Below are 20,491 nucleotides of genomic sequence, written 5' to 3' on the forward strand. Positions count from 1 at the left end.
GCAGGCTCGATTAATTTAATATTAGTTTCGTGACATTGTAATGTGCCGTGTGGAAGACAATTTACATTAAACTGTACACTGAAATAACCTGCTGGGAATACTTTGTCTAGAAAAAATACTTTGATACTATAATACTGTAAAACCAGACGCGATCATGGAAACACGTCGCTCTCCGGTGAATTTACACTCGGTTTACATTTTGTAGCGAAGCTATCACAAAGGGTATATTTGCAAAATAAGTCACAGTATAACCAATAAGTACAGTAACTTTGGAGAGGATTTCTTCTTCACAGCAAAAGTTATGGAGGGGTACAAAATTTATCAGGCTGTGTGGCCTCGGCTGCCAAAATGTGTGCCCCTATCTTTAATCCATATTGGCTTTGCTATCACAAAGGGTATATTTGCAAAATAAGTCACAGTATAACCAATAAGTACAGTAACTTTGGAGAGGATTTCTCCTTCACAGCAAAAGTTATGGAGGGATACAAAATTTATCAGGCTGTGTGGCCTCGGCTGCCAAAATGTGCCCCCTATCTTTAATCCATATTGGCTTTGCTATCACAAAGGGTATATTTGCAAAATAAGTCACAGTATAACCAATAAGTACAGTAACTTTGGAGAGGATTTCTTCTTCACAGCAAAAGTTATGGAGGGGTACAAAATTTATCAGGCTGTGTGGCCTCGGCTGCCAAAATGTGTGCCCCCTATCTTTAATCCATATTGGCTTTGCTATCACAAAGGGTATATTTGCAAAATAAGTCACAGTATAACCAATAAGTACAGTAACTTTGGAGACGATTTCTCCTTCACAGCAAAAGTTATGGAGGGTACAAAATTTATCAGGCTGTGTGGCCTCGGCTGCCAAAATGTGTGCCCCCCTATCTTTAATCCATATTGGCTTTGCTATCACAAAGGGTATATTTGCAAAATAAGTCACAGTATAACCAATAAGTACAGTAACTTTGGAGAGGATTTCTCCTTCACAGCAAAAGTTATGGAGGGATACAAAATTTATCAGGCTGTGTGGCCTCGGCTGCCAAAATGTGTGCCCCCCATCAATAATGCACATTGGCAGAGTTTTTCTTTGTAAATAAATAAAATTTAAAACAACATTTAAATATATATATATCGTCTTTGTAAGTCACAGGGCTTTTCAAAATTTTGCAAGTTAGTTTTGGCCAACCTTTCGTGAGGCCTACTTGACTCCGACATTGTCAAATTTTTCCAAAATCTCTGGTCACGTGGGTTTTCCTCATCAATTATGCAAATTAGCTCACGTTGTGCGCACGAACCGAAAAACAGAGTGGCTCTGAACTAACTAGAAGATTACTTTACAATTTGTTTTCGAAAATAACAAACACCACAAGAGAATGGAACCAGACGCAGTACAAGATTTTGGTTGCATATAAACTGAAAGGCGAGTATCCAGCGCTTTTCACGAAGAAAGAGAAGTTTCTTCTCCGAAGAAAAGCTGCTATTTACGACATTGAAGGTAATAACAGCAACTTCGTAGCGTTTATAAATGTCATCAATACATATATATTAACACATATACAAAGGCATAATGTGTAGTCTTAATTTGCACTAACCGATTTAATTAGCTTGACCTTTCTTTGACCTAGTTAACCCGGTTAATAGGCACATGGGCGTTTATTAAAGTAAAAGTTTTAAGGTTTGCTATTAAGAAGACAGCGTTAACTAAGAACTGTTTTTGTCCTTTTATAGCTTAACTACAATATATTACGTCGTAATTACTTTTGGAGTGGTATGTGCCACACCCTTTTACGCAGGTGTACCCACTGTTATGTCTTTATGTCTTTAAATTACATATGTGGAAAATTACGGACAGCAGGAAATTTGGAATTAAACTACTTTGAATTGATATTTGTACAAAAGATAACTCCATGATATCTGAAGGCCATTAGTTATAATGACTTTACACATCCATCACTTTGTTTAGTATCACTAATACAGTCTTGTGAGTGGCATAATCTTTTTGGCTTCTGAAGTAGTCATACTGTCATAACTATAGAGAACCAGTCCAATAGTCACCCCAAATTATATCACATACATAATTGATTCATTACATTGAAGATGTATTGTCATGACTTTTACCACATATAGACCTGTCATGGTTTAAACAGCTATAATAAACTTTTCTATTTTCTTGTTTATGTTTAGGGGAGCAGCTGTTTTACTGGCGCTACAAAGGCACAGACAAAACCATAAAGACAACGGTAGTCTGTGGGGCTGATGAGGCAAACACAATTTTTTCAGATTTTCATGCCAGTCCTACTGGGGCCCATTGCGGGCAAACAAAAAACAAGAGAAGCCATTTCAAAGCGGTTCTACTGGCCAGGGATGTCAGTGGACATCAATAATTGGGTGGGTACTCCAAAACAAACTCTATGTAATTCGACTACAGCTAATTTATTTTAAGAGGAACACAGCAATGTTTCTGTATCTCTCATAATAAGTTATGTAAACCTTGATCATCAACTCTTGTGTTTCTTATTGAATTGCTTTTATTTTTGATTAGGTTTCCCAATGTGCACTTTGCCAGGCAAGTGCTGCAACAATTAAAAACCAGCGGAATACATTCCGATAAAGGTTAGTCATCGACCACAGCAAATAATCACATTTAATCACACAATGTTTTCATTGCTTAGAAACCTACTGATTATATACTTGAAAAAATTATAAAAGTAGACTAGCATTCTGTGTAATTTCAGTATTATTAACTTAACTATGATTTTGTTTTTAAGGTCTCTCAGCCATTTGAACTGGTTGGGATGGACCTTATTGGAAAACTTACTGAAACCAACAATGGACATCAATACATATGTGTTTTTATTGATTATTTTACAAAATGGCCACAAGCATACCCTTTAAAGTCAAAATCAGCCGGGAAGTGACAAACTGTCTCATAAAATTTGTCCACCAGTTGAAGCCCCAAAAGGATTCTTACTGACCAAGGCAAAAGAATTTGTCAATTCTGTAAGTACTTTAGTCTTTGGCAAAAATATGTGAACTCATATTTGAATAATTTTTGGAAAATGGTTAATTTTCTGGTCTTTATAAATCTGTTTTTGAGATATTAGTATGACAGCTGTTTATTTAAATTCTTATTGTAATGTGCTTATAGTCAGTGTATATAACTTTCTTTTGCAGCTCAACAAAAGGGTTTTGGATTGTTAAAAATTAAAAGAAGCCTCTGCTCCCCTATCACCCACAAACAAATGGGCTGGTGGAGAAAATGAATGGCACCATCCAGAGGTAAATTCTTGGAGTACATGTTATACATTTATGGGGGTTCCTTCAACCAAAACATGAATGCATGACATTAAACTATTAAAAATGTAAATGATCTTTCATATGAATGTCTTCTATGTGCTTTCATTGTCAGAGCCCTGTGTAAAGTCGTTGGCGACCAACCAGAAATGTGGGATGAGTATCTGGATGCTGTAATGTTTGGACTCAGAACTAAAAAACAAGTGACCACCAAATACTCACCTTATTACCTAATGTTTGGCAGAGAGGCTCGCTATCCTTCCGAAATCCCAGAAGAGTTCATGGTATGTCTTTCTGTCTGTGACAAACTACACGGAAATCCCACACAACGAAACTTTTTTAGTTTTTGAGGCACAGGCAGATCAGTTTCAATGGATGCTATGTCACCGCCATAAAAGCACTACACCACTGAATATTTTTATGGATTGTTCAAACCCTCAATAACAGTTTTCTTCATGTCCAATCAATCCCAAGATACACTGAAGCTTTGCCAGAAATACATTGTGTCTTAAAACCTTACCAAAGACACTTAATGTAAATTTTCACTGTATTTCTCAGTTCTTTTATGTATTATCTGTGTATCTTACACAAATTATAGTAATGATAGACATGTCTTTTGATTCAAAGGTTGATGAGAGTGTGGAAGACATTGTGGGGCAGGAGGAGCTGTCGGAAGACATTCAAAAGCATCAAAAGCTGTTGGAACTGGTGAAGGACAATGTGGTCAAAGCTCAGGAAAAAACAAAGGGCAAAATAAAAATGATGACGAGAGATGTCGTCTTCAAAGTTGGTGACAAAGTTTTAAGAGCTAACATAAGAAGTCAGCAGAGGAAAGGGGGAAAACTTGAAGCAAACTTTTTAGGCCCTTACATTATTACAGCAATCCAAGGTAAAAGTGCAGATCTTCAGGATTCCAATGGGACAATCATTCCAAAAGTAAATATTGACCAACTAAAGTTAAGCAAAGACAGCATGCCAAGAGTGCCACACCGGGGTTCAAAGAAAACAGCAGCCACATTACCAACAGCACAACCAGGTCCAGCAGCACCACAAGCTGCAGCAGCACCAGCATCTGCTCTAGCTTCACAGGCTACAGCAGCACCAGTGGCGGTAGCACCACCACCACCTCCTCCTAGAGCTACACAGCCTACAGCACCAATGGCATCACTTACATCACTATCGGTTCAAACACAACATCCATCTCCAGTTCCACAAGGTATAGCAATAACGGTATCAGATCCAGAGTCAGGAGCAACAGCACAGAAAGAGAACGAACCAGCCACAAGTGCTACAGCACCAGAATATGCTACAGCTGTACAAACCGAATCCCAAACAGCAGCAGACCCAGCCTCAAAGACCATAACAGCAGACCAGGCCTCACAAACCACAACAGCAGACCCAGCCTCACAAACCACAACAGCAGACCAGGCCTCACAAACCACAACGGCAGCAGACCCATCCTCACAGACCACAGCTCCAAATGCTACAACCACACAAGCCTCAGCTCCACAGATTACAGCCCAGCAATCTACAGCACAAACCATGGAAGCAACAGTTCCACTTGTGACACCAGCCCCAGCAACAGCCACACAAGCTAGCCCTGCACCACCTCCAGCATCACCCTCTCAGAGATACACTGAACCTGTTGCAGAGAAATGTAAATAAATATAATATTTTTTATTTTTTAAAAAGGACTTTTGTTCCTATGACAGTGTTTGTTTCAGTACTCTGTAGATCATGGCATAGCAAATTTTACACCTTTAAAAAGATTTTTTTAGGTATATTTCCTAACAGAATATTTAAATTTAACAATATGTTAATGCTTTAAAAAAAAACCTTCATGGGGCAAAACATTATAGAAAACTTGTAAAAGGATGTAAGCCACATGTGTAAAATTACACAAATGAAAAAGTGAGTCCTTCAAAACTGTGAATCTTTCTTTTGTTGTTGTGTAACCCAGAATGTTAATGATTGATATTGTACATCTGATGTACACTAAGAGTGAAAAGTTTGGACACACCTTCATTTTAATGTTGCTTCTTAATTTCCTTGTCTATTTTGTAGATTCATTGTTGATTAGAACTCGAGGCATCAAAACTATGAATGGACACATATGGAGCACTAACCCTAACACAAATGATGTAGTAAACCAAAAAAAATATGAAAGAACCAAAATATATTTTTATATCTTAGATTCTTCAAATTAGCCACCCTTTGCTTTGATCACTGCTTTGCACACTCTAGGCCTTCTGTCAGTGAGCTTCATGGGGTAGTCACATAAGATGATTGTCACTGCATGAAAAGCATGAACACACAGAAAAACACTGAATGGGAAGGTGTGTCCCTAATTTTGACTAGTAGTGTATGTTCTTCATTTTCTTCTTTTCTGAAATTGCTGTCATATATGCTGTTAGTGACATAGAATGCCCACTACAAGCAGTATATTAATGTTGTGATGATGACTGCCTGCCAGCAATAGTTCGAAAGATCAAATACTCTTTAAGAAGCTGCTTTTAACAGCCCAGAAATTGACACTCTATTTTAAAGACAATAAAACTAGTTTTGGAGGAGAAAATAACATTTTCCAGAAATGGTTATGTAATAGTAAAGGCCACAGGTGCAAGCCTTGAGCCTGAGTATTTTAAAACATATTCATGTAGCTTCAACTAAACATAATTTTAAAAAATTGTTGTAATAGGTGTTTCTGCTGGAAAAAAAATTTGATAGGGGGCAAGAGCATTTCTATTGCTATGTATTTAAATTCCTTTTCTTTTATTAATATGAATTTATTTAAATTTCTTTAGAGGACATTGTAAGTGTAACTTTACCCCCAAATAAAAGCAAATTTAAGTGCTCTTTTTTTTCTACAAAATACAATGTTAAACCATGTGCCCATTTTATCAGCGTCTTAAAAGTATTTACCCTGAAACACGCCTTTTGTCAGAAAACTACATAAGAAATTATGCATTTTAAATTTTGATTTACATTTAGTCCTGATGACTTGTCTCTTTTCTCATTACTTTTTGTAGATATAATGGATGCCTGGGCTGGAAAGAGTCCTCACGTTCTACTCTCCAAAATTGGTGCTTACAAATTATTCTACTGGGATATCCAACAAATTGGTCCGGACATGGAGTTGGAAAGTGAGGTACAGTGATCTTTACTGACAACAATGCAACTATCAGTGTTTTATTGCTTGACAACAGTTAAAAATGTTTATTTTGTATTCGCAGTCTATTAATGCATATCTTGCGATCATGGTGAGACAATGCAATCGCCATAATTCAGCCAAAGCAGCATTCATTGATTCATTTTCAATGACTGCCATTTGGAAGAGAAAAGCTCCAAGACTCAAGGTAGGTATCTCTAGAAAGAATCTTGTGTGTATTGTTTAAGTACCTCAGATCATATCCACATCCAGATTTAGATTGGATAACAGCTTATGGAGAAAGAAACGAATTGAGACTGGGGTTAGTAGATGTGGATAGTTTATTAGACTTGCCAGTTCTCTTTTGTTCTCTGCTTGTCTGGTTTCCTCCTTTTTGTACACACTCCAATCAATGCTTGATTTGAGATTTGCAAACATTTGGGCTAATATCTCTTTTGAAATCATCAACACTGCTTCATCTCTTTAATAGGTACCTTTTTATTCTCAAGTGATTCATACGTCACTGTTAAAGAGGCTTAATAAAGCATTACACATTATTTTGCAGATGGCACAATGATCGCATTGAAAATGAGTGAAAATGAACTCCATGTCCAAAGAAAATCCTTAGAAAGAGCTTTATTAGTCTTGGAGGAAGTAATGTGCAAAACCACTTATAAAAAATATAAGATAGTCCAGCTTCTTGCACAGTTTAAAGAAATGAGGATGAATCATGGCTGTCACAGAGTACTTTATAAGTGGATGATATATAATATATCATAAATTGCTTTAATAAAAAGGACTCTAAACAACATGTTATTGCATTTCTTTTTTTATGTCTGAAGTTAATATTTTTATTCTTTTGTTTCAATTTAAGATCAAACCCATGGAGCATGAAGTGATTCTGGGAATTGTAAATGAACATCATCACTGGACATTAGTGGTAAACAAAATAATTGCATTTACAATATTCATCAAATCAGTTTTATAAGAAAATGCATGGCATGCAGATAATCTTAAGTCTTGAATTATTACATGTAATTCTCCACATAATTTTACTGTAGGTCATTTACCCACAAGAAAAGAAGTCGCTGTATCTTGATCCACTCGGAGAAACTAAACAAGGTATCCAAAATTGTTTGGAATCAACAAGGTAAGGATAACTGCTCAAATTTATTTCGACCCTTTATTAAACTCTTTGTTGCTTTTGTTATTTTTGTGTTTATTATGACAATTACAAGTATGATGTCAATCAAAAAATAAATGGTACTCAGAATTAAAAAACTAGCAGCAACAGGTTTAAATTTTTGTGTTCGTCTTCTGATATTGTGGTGTTATGGGTTAATTTTGCCTTTAAAGAGAAGTCTCCCCATGTTTCAATGTTTATTTGAGGACCTGATGTCTGTATGAGATGATGTTTTACATTAGAAAATATAGCACGGGATATTAATGTTTAGTAGTTGCATAAAGTGTTGCGGAGGTTTAGCACTAAAACATCAGACAAATGTCTAAAATAATTCCACATAGGTTATACATGTGTGAATTTCATCTTTGCTTCTCCTCCACATCTCTTCAAAGTGTACTGTGTAAGTGATTGATTTCTATATCATGGGAGGAAACAGGAAAATAAAAGCACAAGTAATTGTCCACGAAAATGCGTTGTAGACTTTTAAAAAGTAATGATTTTAACAAAACAGTGTGGTCAGTGTTCTTAACTTGATGTTCAACAGACACTTAAGCTCTCCATACTGTTCATCTTTTTGTGTCACCAAAATTTTAAAACATGTTATTTGTTTTTATTGTACTTGTCTTTCAGGGCATTCATGCGAAAAAAAGGATGCAACGTCTCAAGATGGACTTGTGACACAGTCAAACACCCAAAACAATTGGACGCTACCTCATGTGGAGTCTTTGCATTGAAAGTACGAGTCTTAACCGTAATACATACATATATACAACAATATTGGAAATGTTGTGTTGTAATAAATGTTAATGACAGGAAAAGGAATATAAGATAATTACACAAAAAAAGAAAGAAATTGATTCACAGCAAACAAATTTCTATAAAATAACATTTACGATATTAGCCTATTTAGTCATCTTAGAATCTCTTTTTCAGTTTGCTGAAAAGATCTTGCAAAAAGAGTCAATAGACTTTCCGTCTACAAAAAAGGCCATAAACACACACAGGCTGCAAATTGCCACCACTCTCCTCCTAGAGACAGGTAACTCATTTTCCACAATTCAGTGTTCTGACATCATGAATATTTTCATCATGATAGCTGTAGAAACAAACCATATAGTTGTTTGAATGAAGTAATAAGTGCAGTAGGTAGTATACTCTGTGCTATTTTTTCACTTTTTAAAACAGATGACTTGACAAACATCTGTCTTTTCTGCGGCGAAGAAGAGCATGAAACTGACAACAAATGGGTAATGTCATCATGAAAGACTGCTAAATGTTATGATCAATTCCCATAAATGAAATTTTAACATTGGGATTTATAATTATTTATTTTTTTTTACAGATTCAGTGTGAGATGTGTTTGCGGTGGTTCCACCAGCTCTGCGTGAAAAGCCCACCACCAGAAGACGTGTTTATTTGTTTCGCTTGTACATAGTTGACACTAAAGGTGCACAGCTAGTGTTCTTATGGCACACATTGTTGAGAACACACATATCGACATATATATATATGTAGATGTTAAATTAAGAAGTCTAAAAAAAGAAAATGGTCTCCAAAGTTACTGTAGTTATTAGTTATACTGTGATTTATTTTGTAAATAAACTCTTTCGTGATAGCAACGCCAATGTGCATTATTGATGGGGGGCACACATTTTGGCAGCCGAGGCCACACAGCCTGATAAATTTTGTATCCCTCCATAACTTTTGCTGTGAAGGAGAAATCGTCTCCAAAGTTACTGTACTTATTGGTTATACTGTGACTTATTTTGCAAATATACCCTTTGTGATAGCAAAGCCAATATGGATTACAGATAGGGGGCACACATTTTGGCAGCCGAGGCCACACAGCCTGATAAATTTTGTATCCCTCCATAACTTTTGCTGTGAAGGAGAAATCGTCTCCAAAGTTACTGTACTTATTGGTTATACTGTGACTTATTTTGCAAATATACCCTTTGTGATAGCAAAGCCAATATGGATTACAGATAGGGGGGCACACATTTTGGCAGCCGAGGCCACACAGCCTGATAAATTTTGTATCCCTCCATAACTTTTGCTGTGAAGAAGAAATCCTCTCCAAAGTTACTGTACTTATTGGTTATACTGTGACTTATTTTGCAAATATACCCTTTGTGATAGCAAAGCCAATATGGATTACAGATAGGGGGGCACACATTTTGGCAGCCGAGGCCACACAGCCTGATAAATTTTGTACCCCTCCATAACTTTTGCTGTGAAGAAGAAATCGTCTCCAAAGTTACTGTACTTATTGGTTATACTGTGACTTATTTTGCAAATATACCCTTTGTGATAGCAAAGCCAATATGGATTAAAGATAGGGGGCACACATTTTGGCAGCCGAGGCCACACAGCCTGATAAATTTTGTACCCTCCATAACTTTTGCTGTGAAGGAGAAATCCTCTCCAAAGTTACTGTACTTATTGGTTATACTGTGACTTATTTTGCAAATATACCCTTTGTGATAGCAAAGCCAATATGGATTAAAGATAGGGGGCACACATTTTGGCAGCCGAGGCCACACAGCCTGATAAATTTTGTACCCCTCCATAACTTTTGCTGTGAAGAAGAAATCCTCTCCAAAGTTACTGTACTTATTGGTTATACTGTGACTTATTTTGCAAATATACCCTTTGTGATAGCAAAGCCAATATGGATTAAAGATAGGGGGGCACACATTTTGGCAGCCGATGCCACACAGCCTGATAAATTTTGTATCCCTCTATAACTTTTGCTGTGAAGGAGAAATCCTCTCCAAAGTTACTGTACTTATTGGTTATACTGTGACTTATTTTGCAAATATACCCTTTGTGATAGCAAAGCCAATATGGATTAAAGATAGGGGGGCACACATTTTGGCAGCCGATGCCACACAGCCTGATAAAATCTGTATCCCTCCATAACTTTTGCTGTGAAGAAACCCTCTCCAACGTTACTGTAGTTATTGGTTATACTGTGATTGATTTCGCAAATAAACTCCTTCGTGATAGCTTCGCTACAAAATGTAAACCGAGTGTAAATTCACCGGAGAGCGACGTGTTTCCATGATCGCGTCTGGTTTTACAGTATTATAGTATCAAAGTATTTTTCTAGACAAAGTATTCCCAGCAGGTTATTTCAGTGTACAGTTTAATGTAAATTGTCTTCCACACGGCACATTACAATGTCACGAAACTAATATTAAATTAATCGAGCCTGCCGTTTTCCAGCTTTTACTCTTTATTGCGTCGACTGCAGATCAGTGACAAGTAGCGTACAGAACGGAGCTGGGCAAGTGGCTCCTCCTACTTTGCGCGCTCTCGTGGATGGGGAAACAATTTTTGACGGGGGTAACTACTTTGGCACAACACCGGAAAGGTCCTTGTTTACAGCACAGCTCTTGCTCCACGTTAGCATCGGTGATTTGACAAGCAGGAAACGGGTTTTTTTTTTAAATAAACTTTTAAAGCAGTTCGCAAAACTCATTGAATTAATCCGTGGTATACTTCGACTGGCATGATTGTTTGGAGGCGGAAAAGCTACCGACAAGGGCAGCAATGACAAGCTTGCTAACGTAGCGCTAAGGTTAGCCTGCTAGCTAACTTGTCACTAAGTGGTGCACCCAGTTTACTGAAACAGGTACCGGTATGTCAATTTAACTCTATAACAAGTACTCGTGTCTGCTTCTTTACTGACAGGCACTCGCACTGCCACGTATCACGCCTGGCTTGCTTAGTTTATGACCTGACTGGCTGCTCATAAGAACGACCGCGGTCATGGGTGCGGAGAGCAGCGCGGTGCGGAGCTGCACCCTGGAGGAGCCGCTCCTGACTCTGCCCACCGGACCTACCATGTACTCGGCGGTGCTACAGGATGGAAAGCCCGCTTCTGTGTTTGTTCACAAACGTGGCAATGAAGACAAAGTCAACAAAGCTGCCAAGGTGTGTAATGTCCAGATGTCGCTGCTCGCCTTTGCCGTCGCTCATGTGCATTATGCATGGAAGTGTGCAGCCAGCACACTGCTATGTTCATGTTAGACACAAAGTACCGCTGCAACGTTGAGACATTTTTACCAAACTTCTCCAGTCGGTTTTCTCTCTTTTCTGAAACTCTGTAGAAAAAAAAAGTTATTTAAAAAAGCGAATTAATGCATCACGTGTGATTGTGTGTGAAGTTGAGCTGTACACACGTGTGTAATGTGGATGTAACATTTTAATTAAGAAAAAAATTAACATGGTTTTGCTTAGTGGAAGAGCCACCTCCAACTTCAGTATTCTCTGTTGTGACTAAAATTAAATAAGTGGAAGTATGAGTTTTATTGTGTCTTAACTGACGGGTAAGTTAAAATACTAATTATTTGCAATTCTTACATCTGCTTAATCATCCACACATTTCACCCAGCACCTGAAGACACTGCGACACCCATGTCTACTGCGCTTCCTGTCCTGCTCAGTCCAGAATGGTGCCATCCACCTGGTGACAGAGCCTGTGCAGCCCCTGCAGCTACTGCTAGACAGTCTCTCCCCAGAGGAAATTTGTGCAGGCATCTATGACCTCCTGCAGGCACTTGTTTTTCTGCATGAGAGGGTGAGTGTTTCTCCAGTCTCTGCATGATTATATTAAGGCATGTGATAAAAAATAAAGTGGAAAAACAAGGTGCCCTGTAGATGAAGATGGAGAGGGTGATTGACCCTTGGATGTCTTTCTGTCTGCATTAAACATGCATGCATATTCATGCAGGTTCCAAACTTGTGTTGCTCTTCCACCAGGGTAAGTCGAGCCACAACAACGTCTGTATTTCATCTGTATTTGTCAGTGATGATGGTGATTGGAAACTGGGAGGGATGGAGACAGTCTGCAAGTTCTCTGAAGCAACTCCTGAGGTAAGAAGTGCATTAAAGCCATATGGGCAGTCATGTGAAAAAGAAAGTTTCAGAAGAATTCTTTACTGTCCTGTGAAAAACTAAGTAAATATCAGTCTTCTCAGTCTTTTACATCATAGTGGAAGAATAACAACTCTTTTTACAACATTGTTTCAGTTCATTGAAGTTTGCAGGCATTGGCTTAGGAGAAGCTGTCAAATTTCAATTGATTTAAGGTCTAGACTTTGACTTAGCCATTGCAACAACGATTATTTTCTATTTTTAGATATTCTGTAGATTTGCTTTTATGTTTGGCATCATTGTTTTGTTGCATGTTTGCATGTTGTACTCAAATTTTGACTACTACTTGAAGTTTTATCTGTTGGATAGAGTTGGTCTTTGGTATACAGAAAAGCTCATGGTTGACACAGCAAAGTGCCAAGGTCATGTGGTTGAAGAGCAAGCCAAAATCATCATCCCTCCACCACTGTGCTTAAAAGTGTTTGTGCTGATGAGCTGTTTTTAATTTTTGCTTGATGTGATTCTGTGCATTATAGCTAACCATTTCCCCTTTGATATCATGTAGCCAAAGGACATAATACTGGTTAAGCCGTTTTCTAATCGTACTGTCATAACATGCTGATATTTGAGAAAACATTTTGTATGACTGTAATATCACAATTCAGTCTGTGTGTGTTCACTCAACTAATGCTACGTTGGCAAAGATTTATCCAAACATTGAGCCATTTTTTCTTGCAATGTATATACAGTTCAGCAGTTTTAATGCACATTTTTAGACTGTTTAAAGACTCACTCTGTAAAATATCAGGTTTATGTTCAATTTTGGATATTCCTAAACTCCTTAGTTCCTCACAAGCATCCAGAATGCAAGAGAGGCCAGCTATATTCCTCCAGAAGAGCAGGTAAGCAGATTAAAGTTAGTGATTGACAAGAAACATTTCCCACTGTGTTGACAGGTTTTCAAGAAACTTTTTCTTGGCAGGTGGAGGGTTTTAAAATCCTTCCGGATAAACATGCTCACTCTCGGGACTGTTACTCTTTTGGGATGATGGTGGAGTCTCTTGTTCCTCTCCTTAATGGCTATGGTAAGGAGAGGTGACCTTGAATATTACATTTCATTTTTTCAGGTTTAACCTGCATGTGCATTATCATATACTTGCACTGTTCCTTTCAGTGTCACAGGAGCTTGCTGCCAGCTTGACAAAAACACTGCAGGCAGGCCTGTTGAACTCTGACCCCATGTCGCGGCCACCACTCAGTTCCTTGCTCACCAATGACTTTTTCAGGTTTGTCTGGTCATGCTTGATTTGTAGTTATCATTAAATACTCAGAATGATTTTCTTCAAGCAAACATTATTTTTCTGTGAACAGGAATGACTTTCTGGAAGTGATGAATTTTCTGAAAAGTCTCACCCTAAAGACAGAAGAAGAAAAGAATGAATTCTTTAAGTAAGAAATAATGTAGTGATCTTGTCACACATATGTGGACGTTTTTTTCCCACAGATAGAATTTTCTTTAACTTGTATTATGGTATATATATTCTCCTTACGTAGTGTTTTGGTTTTATATTTTTTAGGTTTCTTCTAGACCGAGTCCAGAGCCTCCCTGAAGAGTTGATAGCTACACGCCTTGCTCCCAAACTCCTTAACTCTCTTGTTTTTGCAGAACCCATGGCTGTAAAAAGCTTCCTGCCTCATCTTTTAAGGCCAAAGAAAGGTGAGATTGCATTTGAGCAAAATTGGCTTCTGATAACCAGATCTTATAAATCCCATTTTCCAAGAGAAAGCCAGAACTTAGTATTTGCCTGACGGGCACAAATGTTATCTGAAACTTTTATTTCACCTTTGTGGACAGATAACAGTGGTGATGGTAGCAGTGAAGAATGCCTGCTGTCTATGTCCCTTTACCGTAAGCATGTGATTCCTCAGCTTCTCAAACTCTACAAGGTCAATGAGGAACATGTCCGAATCGTGCTGCTGGCCCACATCCACCTTTACGCCGAGTTTTTCTCCCACGATGAACTCAAAAACCAGATCCTACCTCAGGTGGGGTGTTACTTTAGAAGCAAACTTTTTTGTTGTTCTTCTTGTTGTCAAAAAACTAAGACAGTTGAAGCTGAATAGTTCAGTATTTTGGAAAATGTTTAAACTAACTAACCAATTTTTTTTTTAGTCTTACTTAAGAAGCACCAGACGGGGAGATTAGGTAATAGCTTAAGCAGGGTGAAACAGGCAACCCCAGAAATTGTAACCAATTTTATCTAATGTCTAAAGCTTGAGAACAAAATTCAAATGAAACTATCTCTTAAGTATATTATCTTGTCTATTACTCTCTTTAGGTTTTGTTAGGAATGAGAGACACCAATGATTCTCTGGTTGCCATGACGCTGCAGAGTCTGGCAGTGTTGGTGCCCTTGCTCGGGGCTCAGGTGGTTGTTGGTGGAGAGAGAACCAAGGTCTTTAAACGCACCACACCTAACTTTACCAAGTCTACAGAAGTGACCCCTGAAAGTAAGCACAGCTGTCTATAAATGGCAATGAAAGTCCCTTTATCTAAATAATAACTAAACAGTGCAAGACAGCACAAGTCTTGTACTGCGATAACTAATTTATTGACATAATTGTATGTCTGTAAGTTTTTTGGACAAAGACACTTTTTTTGTAATTATGCCGCTGCAAACCCCTGCAGTGGATTTTAAATCAAACAGTCAGCTGCAGATTTTCAGCTTTGACAAAAGTATTGCATAAACTGTTTAGTAATTACTGGAATATTAAACGTTTACCATTTTCAGAGGCTCAAAAGTAACTGGACAAACTAAAACTAAAGTAATTTTAAATATAAGAATTTGTTTTTGTAACTGGACAAAAATACTTTTGCAGTCAATTACTGCATGAAGTCTAGAATCCATGAACATCATATGCAGATGCGCTGCTAGGTTTTATTGGAGCTGCCTGCGGTGCCTGGTTGTTTGTGGGTCTCTCTGCAATCAGTTTTGTTTTCAGTCTTCATGCTGTGTTCCGTTGGGATAAGACTGATTAGACTGACTTGACCACTTAATATGTTATCTTTGCCTTGAGATAATCTTGCATTGTTTCAGCATCATGCTTTGGGCCATTATTAGTATTATGGCTTCCTTTACTTTTATCAGTATTTATTTGGTTCTCATATTGAGAATTTCAAAGGAAAAACTACAAAATGCAACACTTGAGATTATCTCCTATCTCTTATCTGCTTAATTTATCACAAAATAATGAGAAAACAGGCCTCGCTTGGCCATGAAATTGGTTGTTAGTCAATTTGTCCTGTTACTTTTGAACCTCTGAAAGTGGGGGATAGTTTAAAAACAGATGCAATTTGTAAACAGTTAATCAAATGCTTTAGTAAAACCCCTTGAATTAAAGGTGAAAACCTTCAGCACTCAGTTGCATGAAAAAAGACTGTAGTGGTGTATAGAAGCAAAATTATTTAAAATGCGGCTGTCCAAAACCTTCTGGACCTAACTGTATATAGTGTACATTTACATTATTGATACCGTATGTCAAATCAACTGAGGCTTTCGTTGTGTTTTTTGAGAATTTAGCCAGACCATATAAAAGTGGTGCACAGAACCTGATTGTGCATTAAAGGTCTGGCATCATACACAGTTTACTAAATAAAAACCTTGAATAAAAATGCTTCATTTTACAAGTAATCTTTAAAAATCAACCAGGAACCATTACATGAACATTTTATATGCAGGAAGCATTCCTGCAGCAGCGTGTAGTAGTAAATAGGTCATATTTTTGTAGAGGTGTGTTCAGCATGCCGTGACCATTATTGTCTCTTCCAAAGAGGATTACAAGTTTAGTCAGACTACCAGTTCAAACTAGAAAATCTGGATTTGGAAATTGAAATGTCACTCTAGTAATCCTTTAAGAACTACAGTCAACTGAGCTGCTCTCAGCTAAGCAGCAGCTCTGCAAACTTTATTTATTTGTTTTTTTATTGGTGAATGGAAATTTTAAAAGGTGACATTTGGACATCTTTCATCTTACTTTACTTTTATTTTTTAGCCTCACCTGTCCATATAGTTGGAAGTTCCTACCCTCAGATCGCCCAACCCTCCAAAGTGCTGAATTTATTACCTAGACCATCAGGGACTGAAGGCTTAGTCCTCGGTCACACGGGTAGCAAGACACCAAGGGTTATCAAGCCAGTATCGGGTAAGAAACTCCCTTCATAATATTAATTCAAATGAATTTGTTCATTTATTTAAGGTCCATTGTATAATTCTTTTTTTGTTGTATATTCCAGATGTTAGTAGAAAGATGTCTCTACCTTTGAATGGCTTTCATCAGGACAGTGAGATTGACCAACTTTCTTCTAGCCCGGAGCAGACTGACAGACTAGAAGGCGCTGTGGAAGACTGGCCTGACTGGAGTGACCCTGATAGTGAGAATAGAGATGGGCATTCAGTCCAGATCCACATTCAGGCCTCAAAGGGTGTAGATCCAGTTAGCAGCCTGCCAATCACACATCAGAACACAGATGAGGAGCCATGGGATGACTTTGAGGACACTGAACCTACCTCAGATCTCTCCCCCACAGCTCCTTTATCAGACTCAGTCATCTCTGCACCACCCAAAGGGGGCGCTGCTTCCCCATCTTCAAAACATGGTCCTGAACCACTGAGACTGGGTTCCTCTAAACCCCTTAAGTTGAGCGCAACACTGCGGCAGTCAACAGAGACAGAGGCCACTTCCTCATGGGACAATAGCTGGGCTCAAGAGAAAAGGGACTCTCAGAAATCACATAATCCCTTAAACCCCAAGTCCAAACCTACAGTGCCACAAAACAGTAGTTCAGCAGGAGGTCTAGGGGAGGAGTTTACTATAAGGGTGAAGAGAAAGGTAGAGCAAGACCCAGAGCTGGATTTGTTTGCAGACATGGTGCCGGACATCAAGTTGTCATCTCCAGCAGTGCTGTCACTACAAGAGACTGGCGAGCGTGAAGCAGAACTGTCCACAGCATTTTCGGATAACACTAAACCTCTGCAGATCGATTCATCCATCGATACTTTAACACTCACTGCCAAGTTTGCAGCAGTTGACCTGACTGAGGTGAGTGTCTGGTGAAAGGATGTTTTACATACTTTATATATTGGTTCTTAGTCACAGCTGCCTGAGATTTCCCTGATTTCTGAAATCTTGATTTTGTTATACTTAATGCTGGTAAAAAAAGTATTGAACATGTCACCAGTTTCCTAAGTAAATATATTTCTAAAGGTGCTGTTAAGATGAAATTCTCACCAGATATCAATGACAACCCATCCAGTCCACACATGTAAAGAAATCAAACCATAAATCTCCGTAAATTATGTGAAATGATGAGACAAGGAAAAAGTATTGATGATATGAAGAAAAGGAGGTGCACAACAGGGTGCTTCCCACAAGATTTCAGACAGCGGACTGAAAATAATTATCAGAAGAGTTGTCCAAGAGCCAAGGACCACTTGTGTAGAGTTGCAGAAAAACATTGAATTAGCAGATACCACTCAGTATTACACCAAAATGTGTAATGGTCCATGGTATTCATTTCACACTTTGACTCTCCAAACATGGAATGGACACGCGTGCAGAAGTTGCATTACCAGCACGGGGATATAATATATTTAAAGCCACAAATTTGGTAGTGAACAAAAAAAACGTATTAAGTACATTCAAGGTCCTTAATTGTCAGAATCGATTAAGCTAGGCGGCTAATGTGCATATACATGTAAATGTGTTAATAATGTCTGTTTAAACACTTTCCTGTGGTTATTTTCATACTGACTTGAAATAAAATATCTCCCTCTGCTTTTACTGCAGAAGCTGCAACTTCTACATGCGTGTACATTTCACGTTTTGGAGAGCAAAGCGTGAAATGGCCGGCGTGTCTATTACATGCTTTGCCCTGATATTGGGTTGCAGGAACAATTGTTTATAAGAAAACAAGTAATATACTCGACCACCATGGACTGTATGCACACTCACCACGCCATACTCTCATTTCTGAAGAAGAAGCATGCTGAACAAAATTTAGAAAAGCCTGTGAAATAATAGGAGAACATATTCTGGTCAGATGAGACCATAATTCAACTCTTTGGGTGCCATGGTGCATACCATGTTTGGAAGACATAAGGTGCTGCATGTCATCCCAAAAACACCTTACCAATATACCAATAGTGAAATTTGGAGATGGGAACATCATGGTGTGGGGCTGGGGCAGCACTGGCAGCTTTATGTAACTGAAGGAAGCATGAATGGGAAAATGCACTGAGATAAAAAATCTGCTGGCATCTACCAGGGTGATGAAGATGAAATGAGGGTGGATGCTCCAGCAAGACAATGATCCCAAAGACAGTCAAGGAAACTCAGCTGGTTTCAGCTGGGCTATTCAGAGATGCTAGAATAGCCCAGCCAGTCACCTGACCTGAATCCCCTTGAAAATCTAGGGAAAGAACTAAAGCTCAGATTTCCTTGCATGTGTGGATTGGATGGGTTGTTATCAACATCTGGTGAGAATTTTAATGTCAGCAGCACCTTCAGAAATATATTTAGTTAGAAAATTGGCGACATGTTCAACACTTATTTTACCCGCTGCATGTGAAGCACTATCTGTGTACAATCAGTTATAAGGCATAACTCTGTTTCTTCATTTTACTGTTTTTGGAGGCCTTGTTGGTTTGTAGAACTTTTAGAAATGCAGACTGTAACAAGCCTGAAAAGACAACCGTTTTTTTTCCACTGACAAATTTTACTTTTAATAATCCCGTGACAGTAGGTTGCAACATGAATTGAAATTCTTTTGACAGTTACACTTCTGTGTAAAACTTTGGAAATTACTGCAACCTGTAACCATTTAACACAACTGCCATCATTTTGAAGAACCTACGAGCCAGAAGACATAGACTGCGTATGCATTTGTATCTCTTCTAACTTTAAAAATACTGACAGCCACCAGTGTTACCTCTCAGCCTCCAAGTTGATGCACCTACAGTATAAAATTGAAAATTCGACGTTATTTTGAGAAAAATTGACCTCTGACCTTGAATTCAAGGTCACTGAGATGACCTCATCCAAGATTTGTAGTAGATGCACTTATTGTATGAATCTGAAAATCCTGTCACCTCATTCTCACGTTATCACATTCACAAACATGGGTGCCCATGCCACCTACCAATGTGGGGATAGTACCCCATAAGCCTTTAACAGCTGAGGGGTAAAAAGTTACCGTCAGTGAATAGAATTTCATTAAGAATTTCCCACTATTGCAAATATTTTTCCCAGTGGATGATTGCACTTCTTCATTTACTTCTTTTCTCTCAAAGACTGAACCAGATGGCTGGGGAGATGAAGATGACCTGAACTGGGAGGACAATGCCTGGTGATTACGTTTGATCCATTACTTCCATCTGCAGTGAAAGACTTGACCACTGGAAAACTGAAACCCATGCACCACATCTGGAGTGCCACTTCACCAACAGACCAGTAAACTGGAAGTAGTTTCTCATTTAACATGATGCAGTAGGGGTGTTAATGACTGGGATGGGCTAAGGCTTTTTATATTCTGTTGATTTTATTATCATTATGTTAATTATGAGAACTTACTTTTAAACTGGAAGGATCAGCTCCTCATCAGATGGTGCTAGACTTGGACAAAATAAGCCATTTATAATTGTTTGCCAATTGATATCAGAGGTGAATGTAATCCTGTTTCATCTGCTCTGCTCTTATTTTTTTATGTGTCAATTTCACTAGTGGCATAAAGAAACTTTTCGGAGACACTGGGTCTTCCCAAAAAGAGTCAGTTTGATTAACTGAAGGCTTGCACTTTGAATGAATGTGAAATCAGAATTGCATAATTTATTAGCAGCTTTTGGGTTGTTGGTGAAATAAAGTAAAACTTACTGTATCAAATGTCCCCGTTTTGTTTTACAGTACAAGATATCCTGACCCAGCCAGGAAAG

At 38.2% G+C, this 20,491-nt stretch overlaps 2 protein-coding genes across 2 annotated transcripts; both read left to right on the forward strand.

Annotated features, from left to right (window-relative positions):
• The first annotated feature begins 3,225 nt into the window (after positions 1 to 3,225).
• On the forward strand, positions 3,226 to 9,210 carry LOC120436047. The gene is made up of 11 exons (XM_039606345.1): positions 3,226 to 3,276; positions 3,407 to 3,575; positions 3,919 to 4,948; positions 6,321 to 6,439; positions 6,525 to 6,647; positions 7,314 to 7,379; positions 7,501 to 7,589; positions 8,253 to 8,358; positions 8,556 to 8,661; positions 8,808 to 8,869; positions 8,965 to 9,210. The coding sequence occupies exons 1-11, from the start codon at positions 3,257 to 3,259 to the stop codon at positions 9,055 to 9,057; spliced, it is 1,983 nt and encodes a 660-aa protein (XP_039462279.1). The 5' UTR covers positions 3,226 to 3,256; the 3' UTR covers positions 9,058 to 9,210.
• A 1,318-nt stretch (positions 9,211 to 10,528) lies between these two features.
• On the forward strand, positions 10,529 to 20,441 carry scyl3 (SCY1-like, kinase-like 3). The gene is made up of 14 exons (XM_031736039.2): positions 10,529 to 11,205; positions 11,319 to 11,561; positions 12,022 to 12,207; positions 12,390 to 12,503; positions 13,349 to 13,405; positions 13,486 to 13,588; positions 13,678 to 13,789; positions 13,875 to 13,952; positions 14,081 to 14,220; positions 14,359 to 14,549; positions 14,843 to 15,014; positions 16,557 to 16,706; positions 16,798 to 17,603; positions 19,853 to 20,441. The coding sequence occupies exons 2-14, from the start codon at positions 11,397 to 11,399 to the stop codon at positions 19,910 to 19,912; spliced, it is 2,334 nt and encodes a 777-aa protein (XP_031591899.1). The 5' UTR covers positions 10,529 to 11,205; positions 11,319 to 11,396; the 3' UTR covers positions 19,913 to 20,441.
• Positions 20,442 to 20,491: the final 50 nt, after the last annotated feature.

This window comes from Oreochromis aureus, linkage group 23 (genome assembly GCF_013358895.1).
Source record: "Oreochromis aureus strain Israel breed Guangdong linkage group 23, ZZ_aureus, whole genome shotgun sequence".
In the NCBI taxonomy this organism is placed as follows: Eukaryota; Metazoa; Chordata; class Actinopteri; order Cichliformes; family Cichlidae; genus Oreochromis; species Oreochromis aureus.

What these genes read in the sequence shown, in the direction of transcription:
- LOC120436047 (XM_039606345.1), top strand. Translation starts at nt 3,257, where the DNA reads ATGAATGGCACCATCCAGAG. An exon ending in ATGAATGGCACCATCCAGAG is followed by an intron (nt 3,277 to 3,406) that starts GTAAATTCTTGG and finishes TTTCATTGTCAG; the next exon opens with AGCCCTGTGTAAAGTCGTTG. An exon ending in AAATCCCAGAAGAGTTCATG is followed by an intron (nt 3,576 to 3,918) that starts GTATGTCTTTCT and finishes TTTGATTCAAAG; the next exon opens with GTTGATGAGAGTGTGGAAGA.
- scyl3 (XM_031736039.2), top strand. Translation starts at nt 11,397, where the DNA reads ATGGGTGCGGAGAGCAGCGCGGTGCGGAGCTGCACCCTGGAGGAGCCG. An exon ending in TTGTTTTTCTGCATGAGAGG is followed by an intron (nt 12,208 to 12,389) that starts GTGAGTGTTTCT and finishes CTCTTCCACCAG; the next exon opens with GGTAAGTCGAGCCACAACAA. An exon ending in TCCTCTCCTTAATGGCTATG is followed by an intron (nt 13,589 to 13,677) that starts GTAAGGAGAGGT and finishes TGTTCCTTTCAG; the next exon opens with TGTCACAGGAGCTTGCTGCC.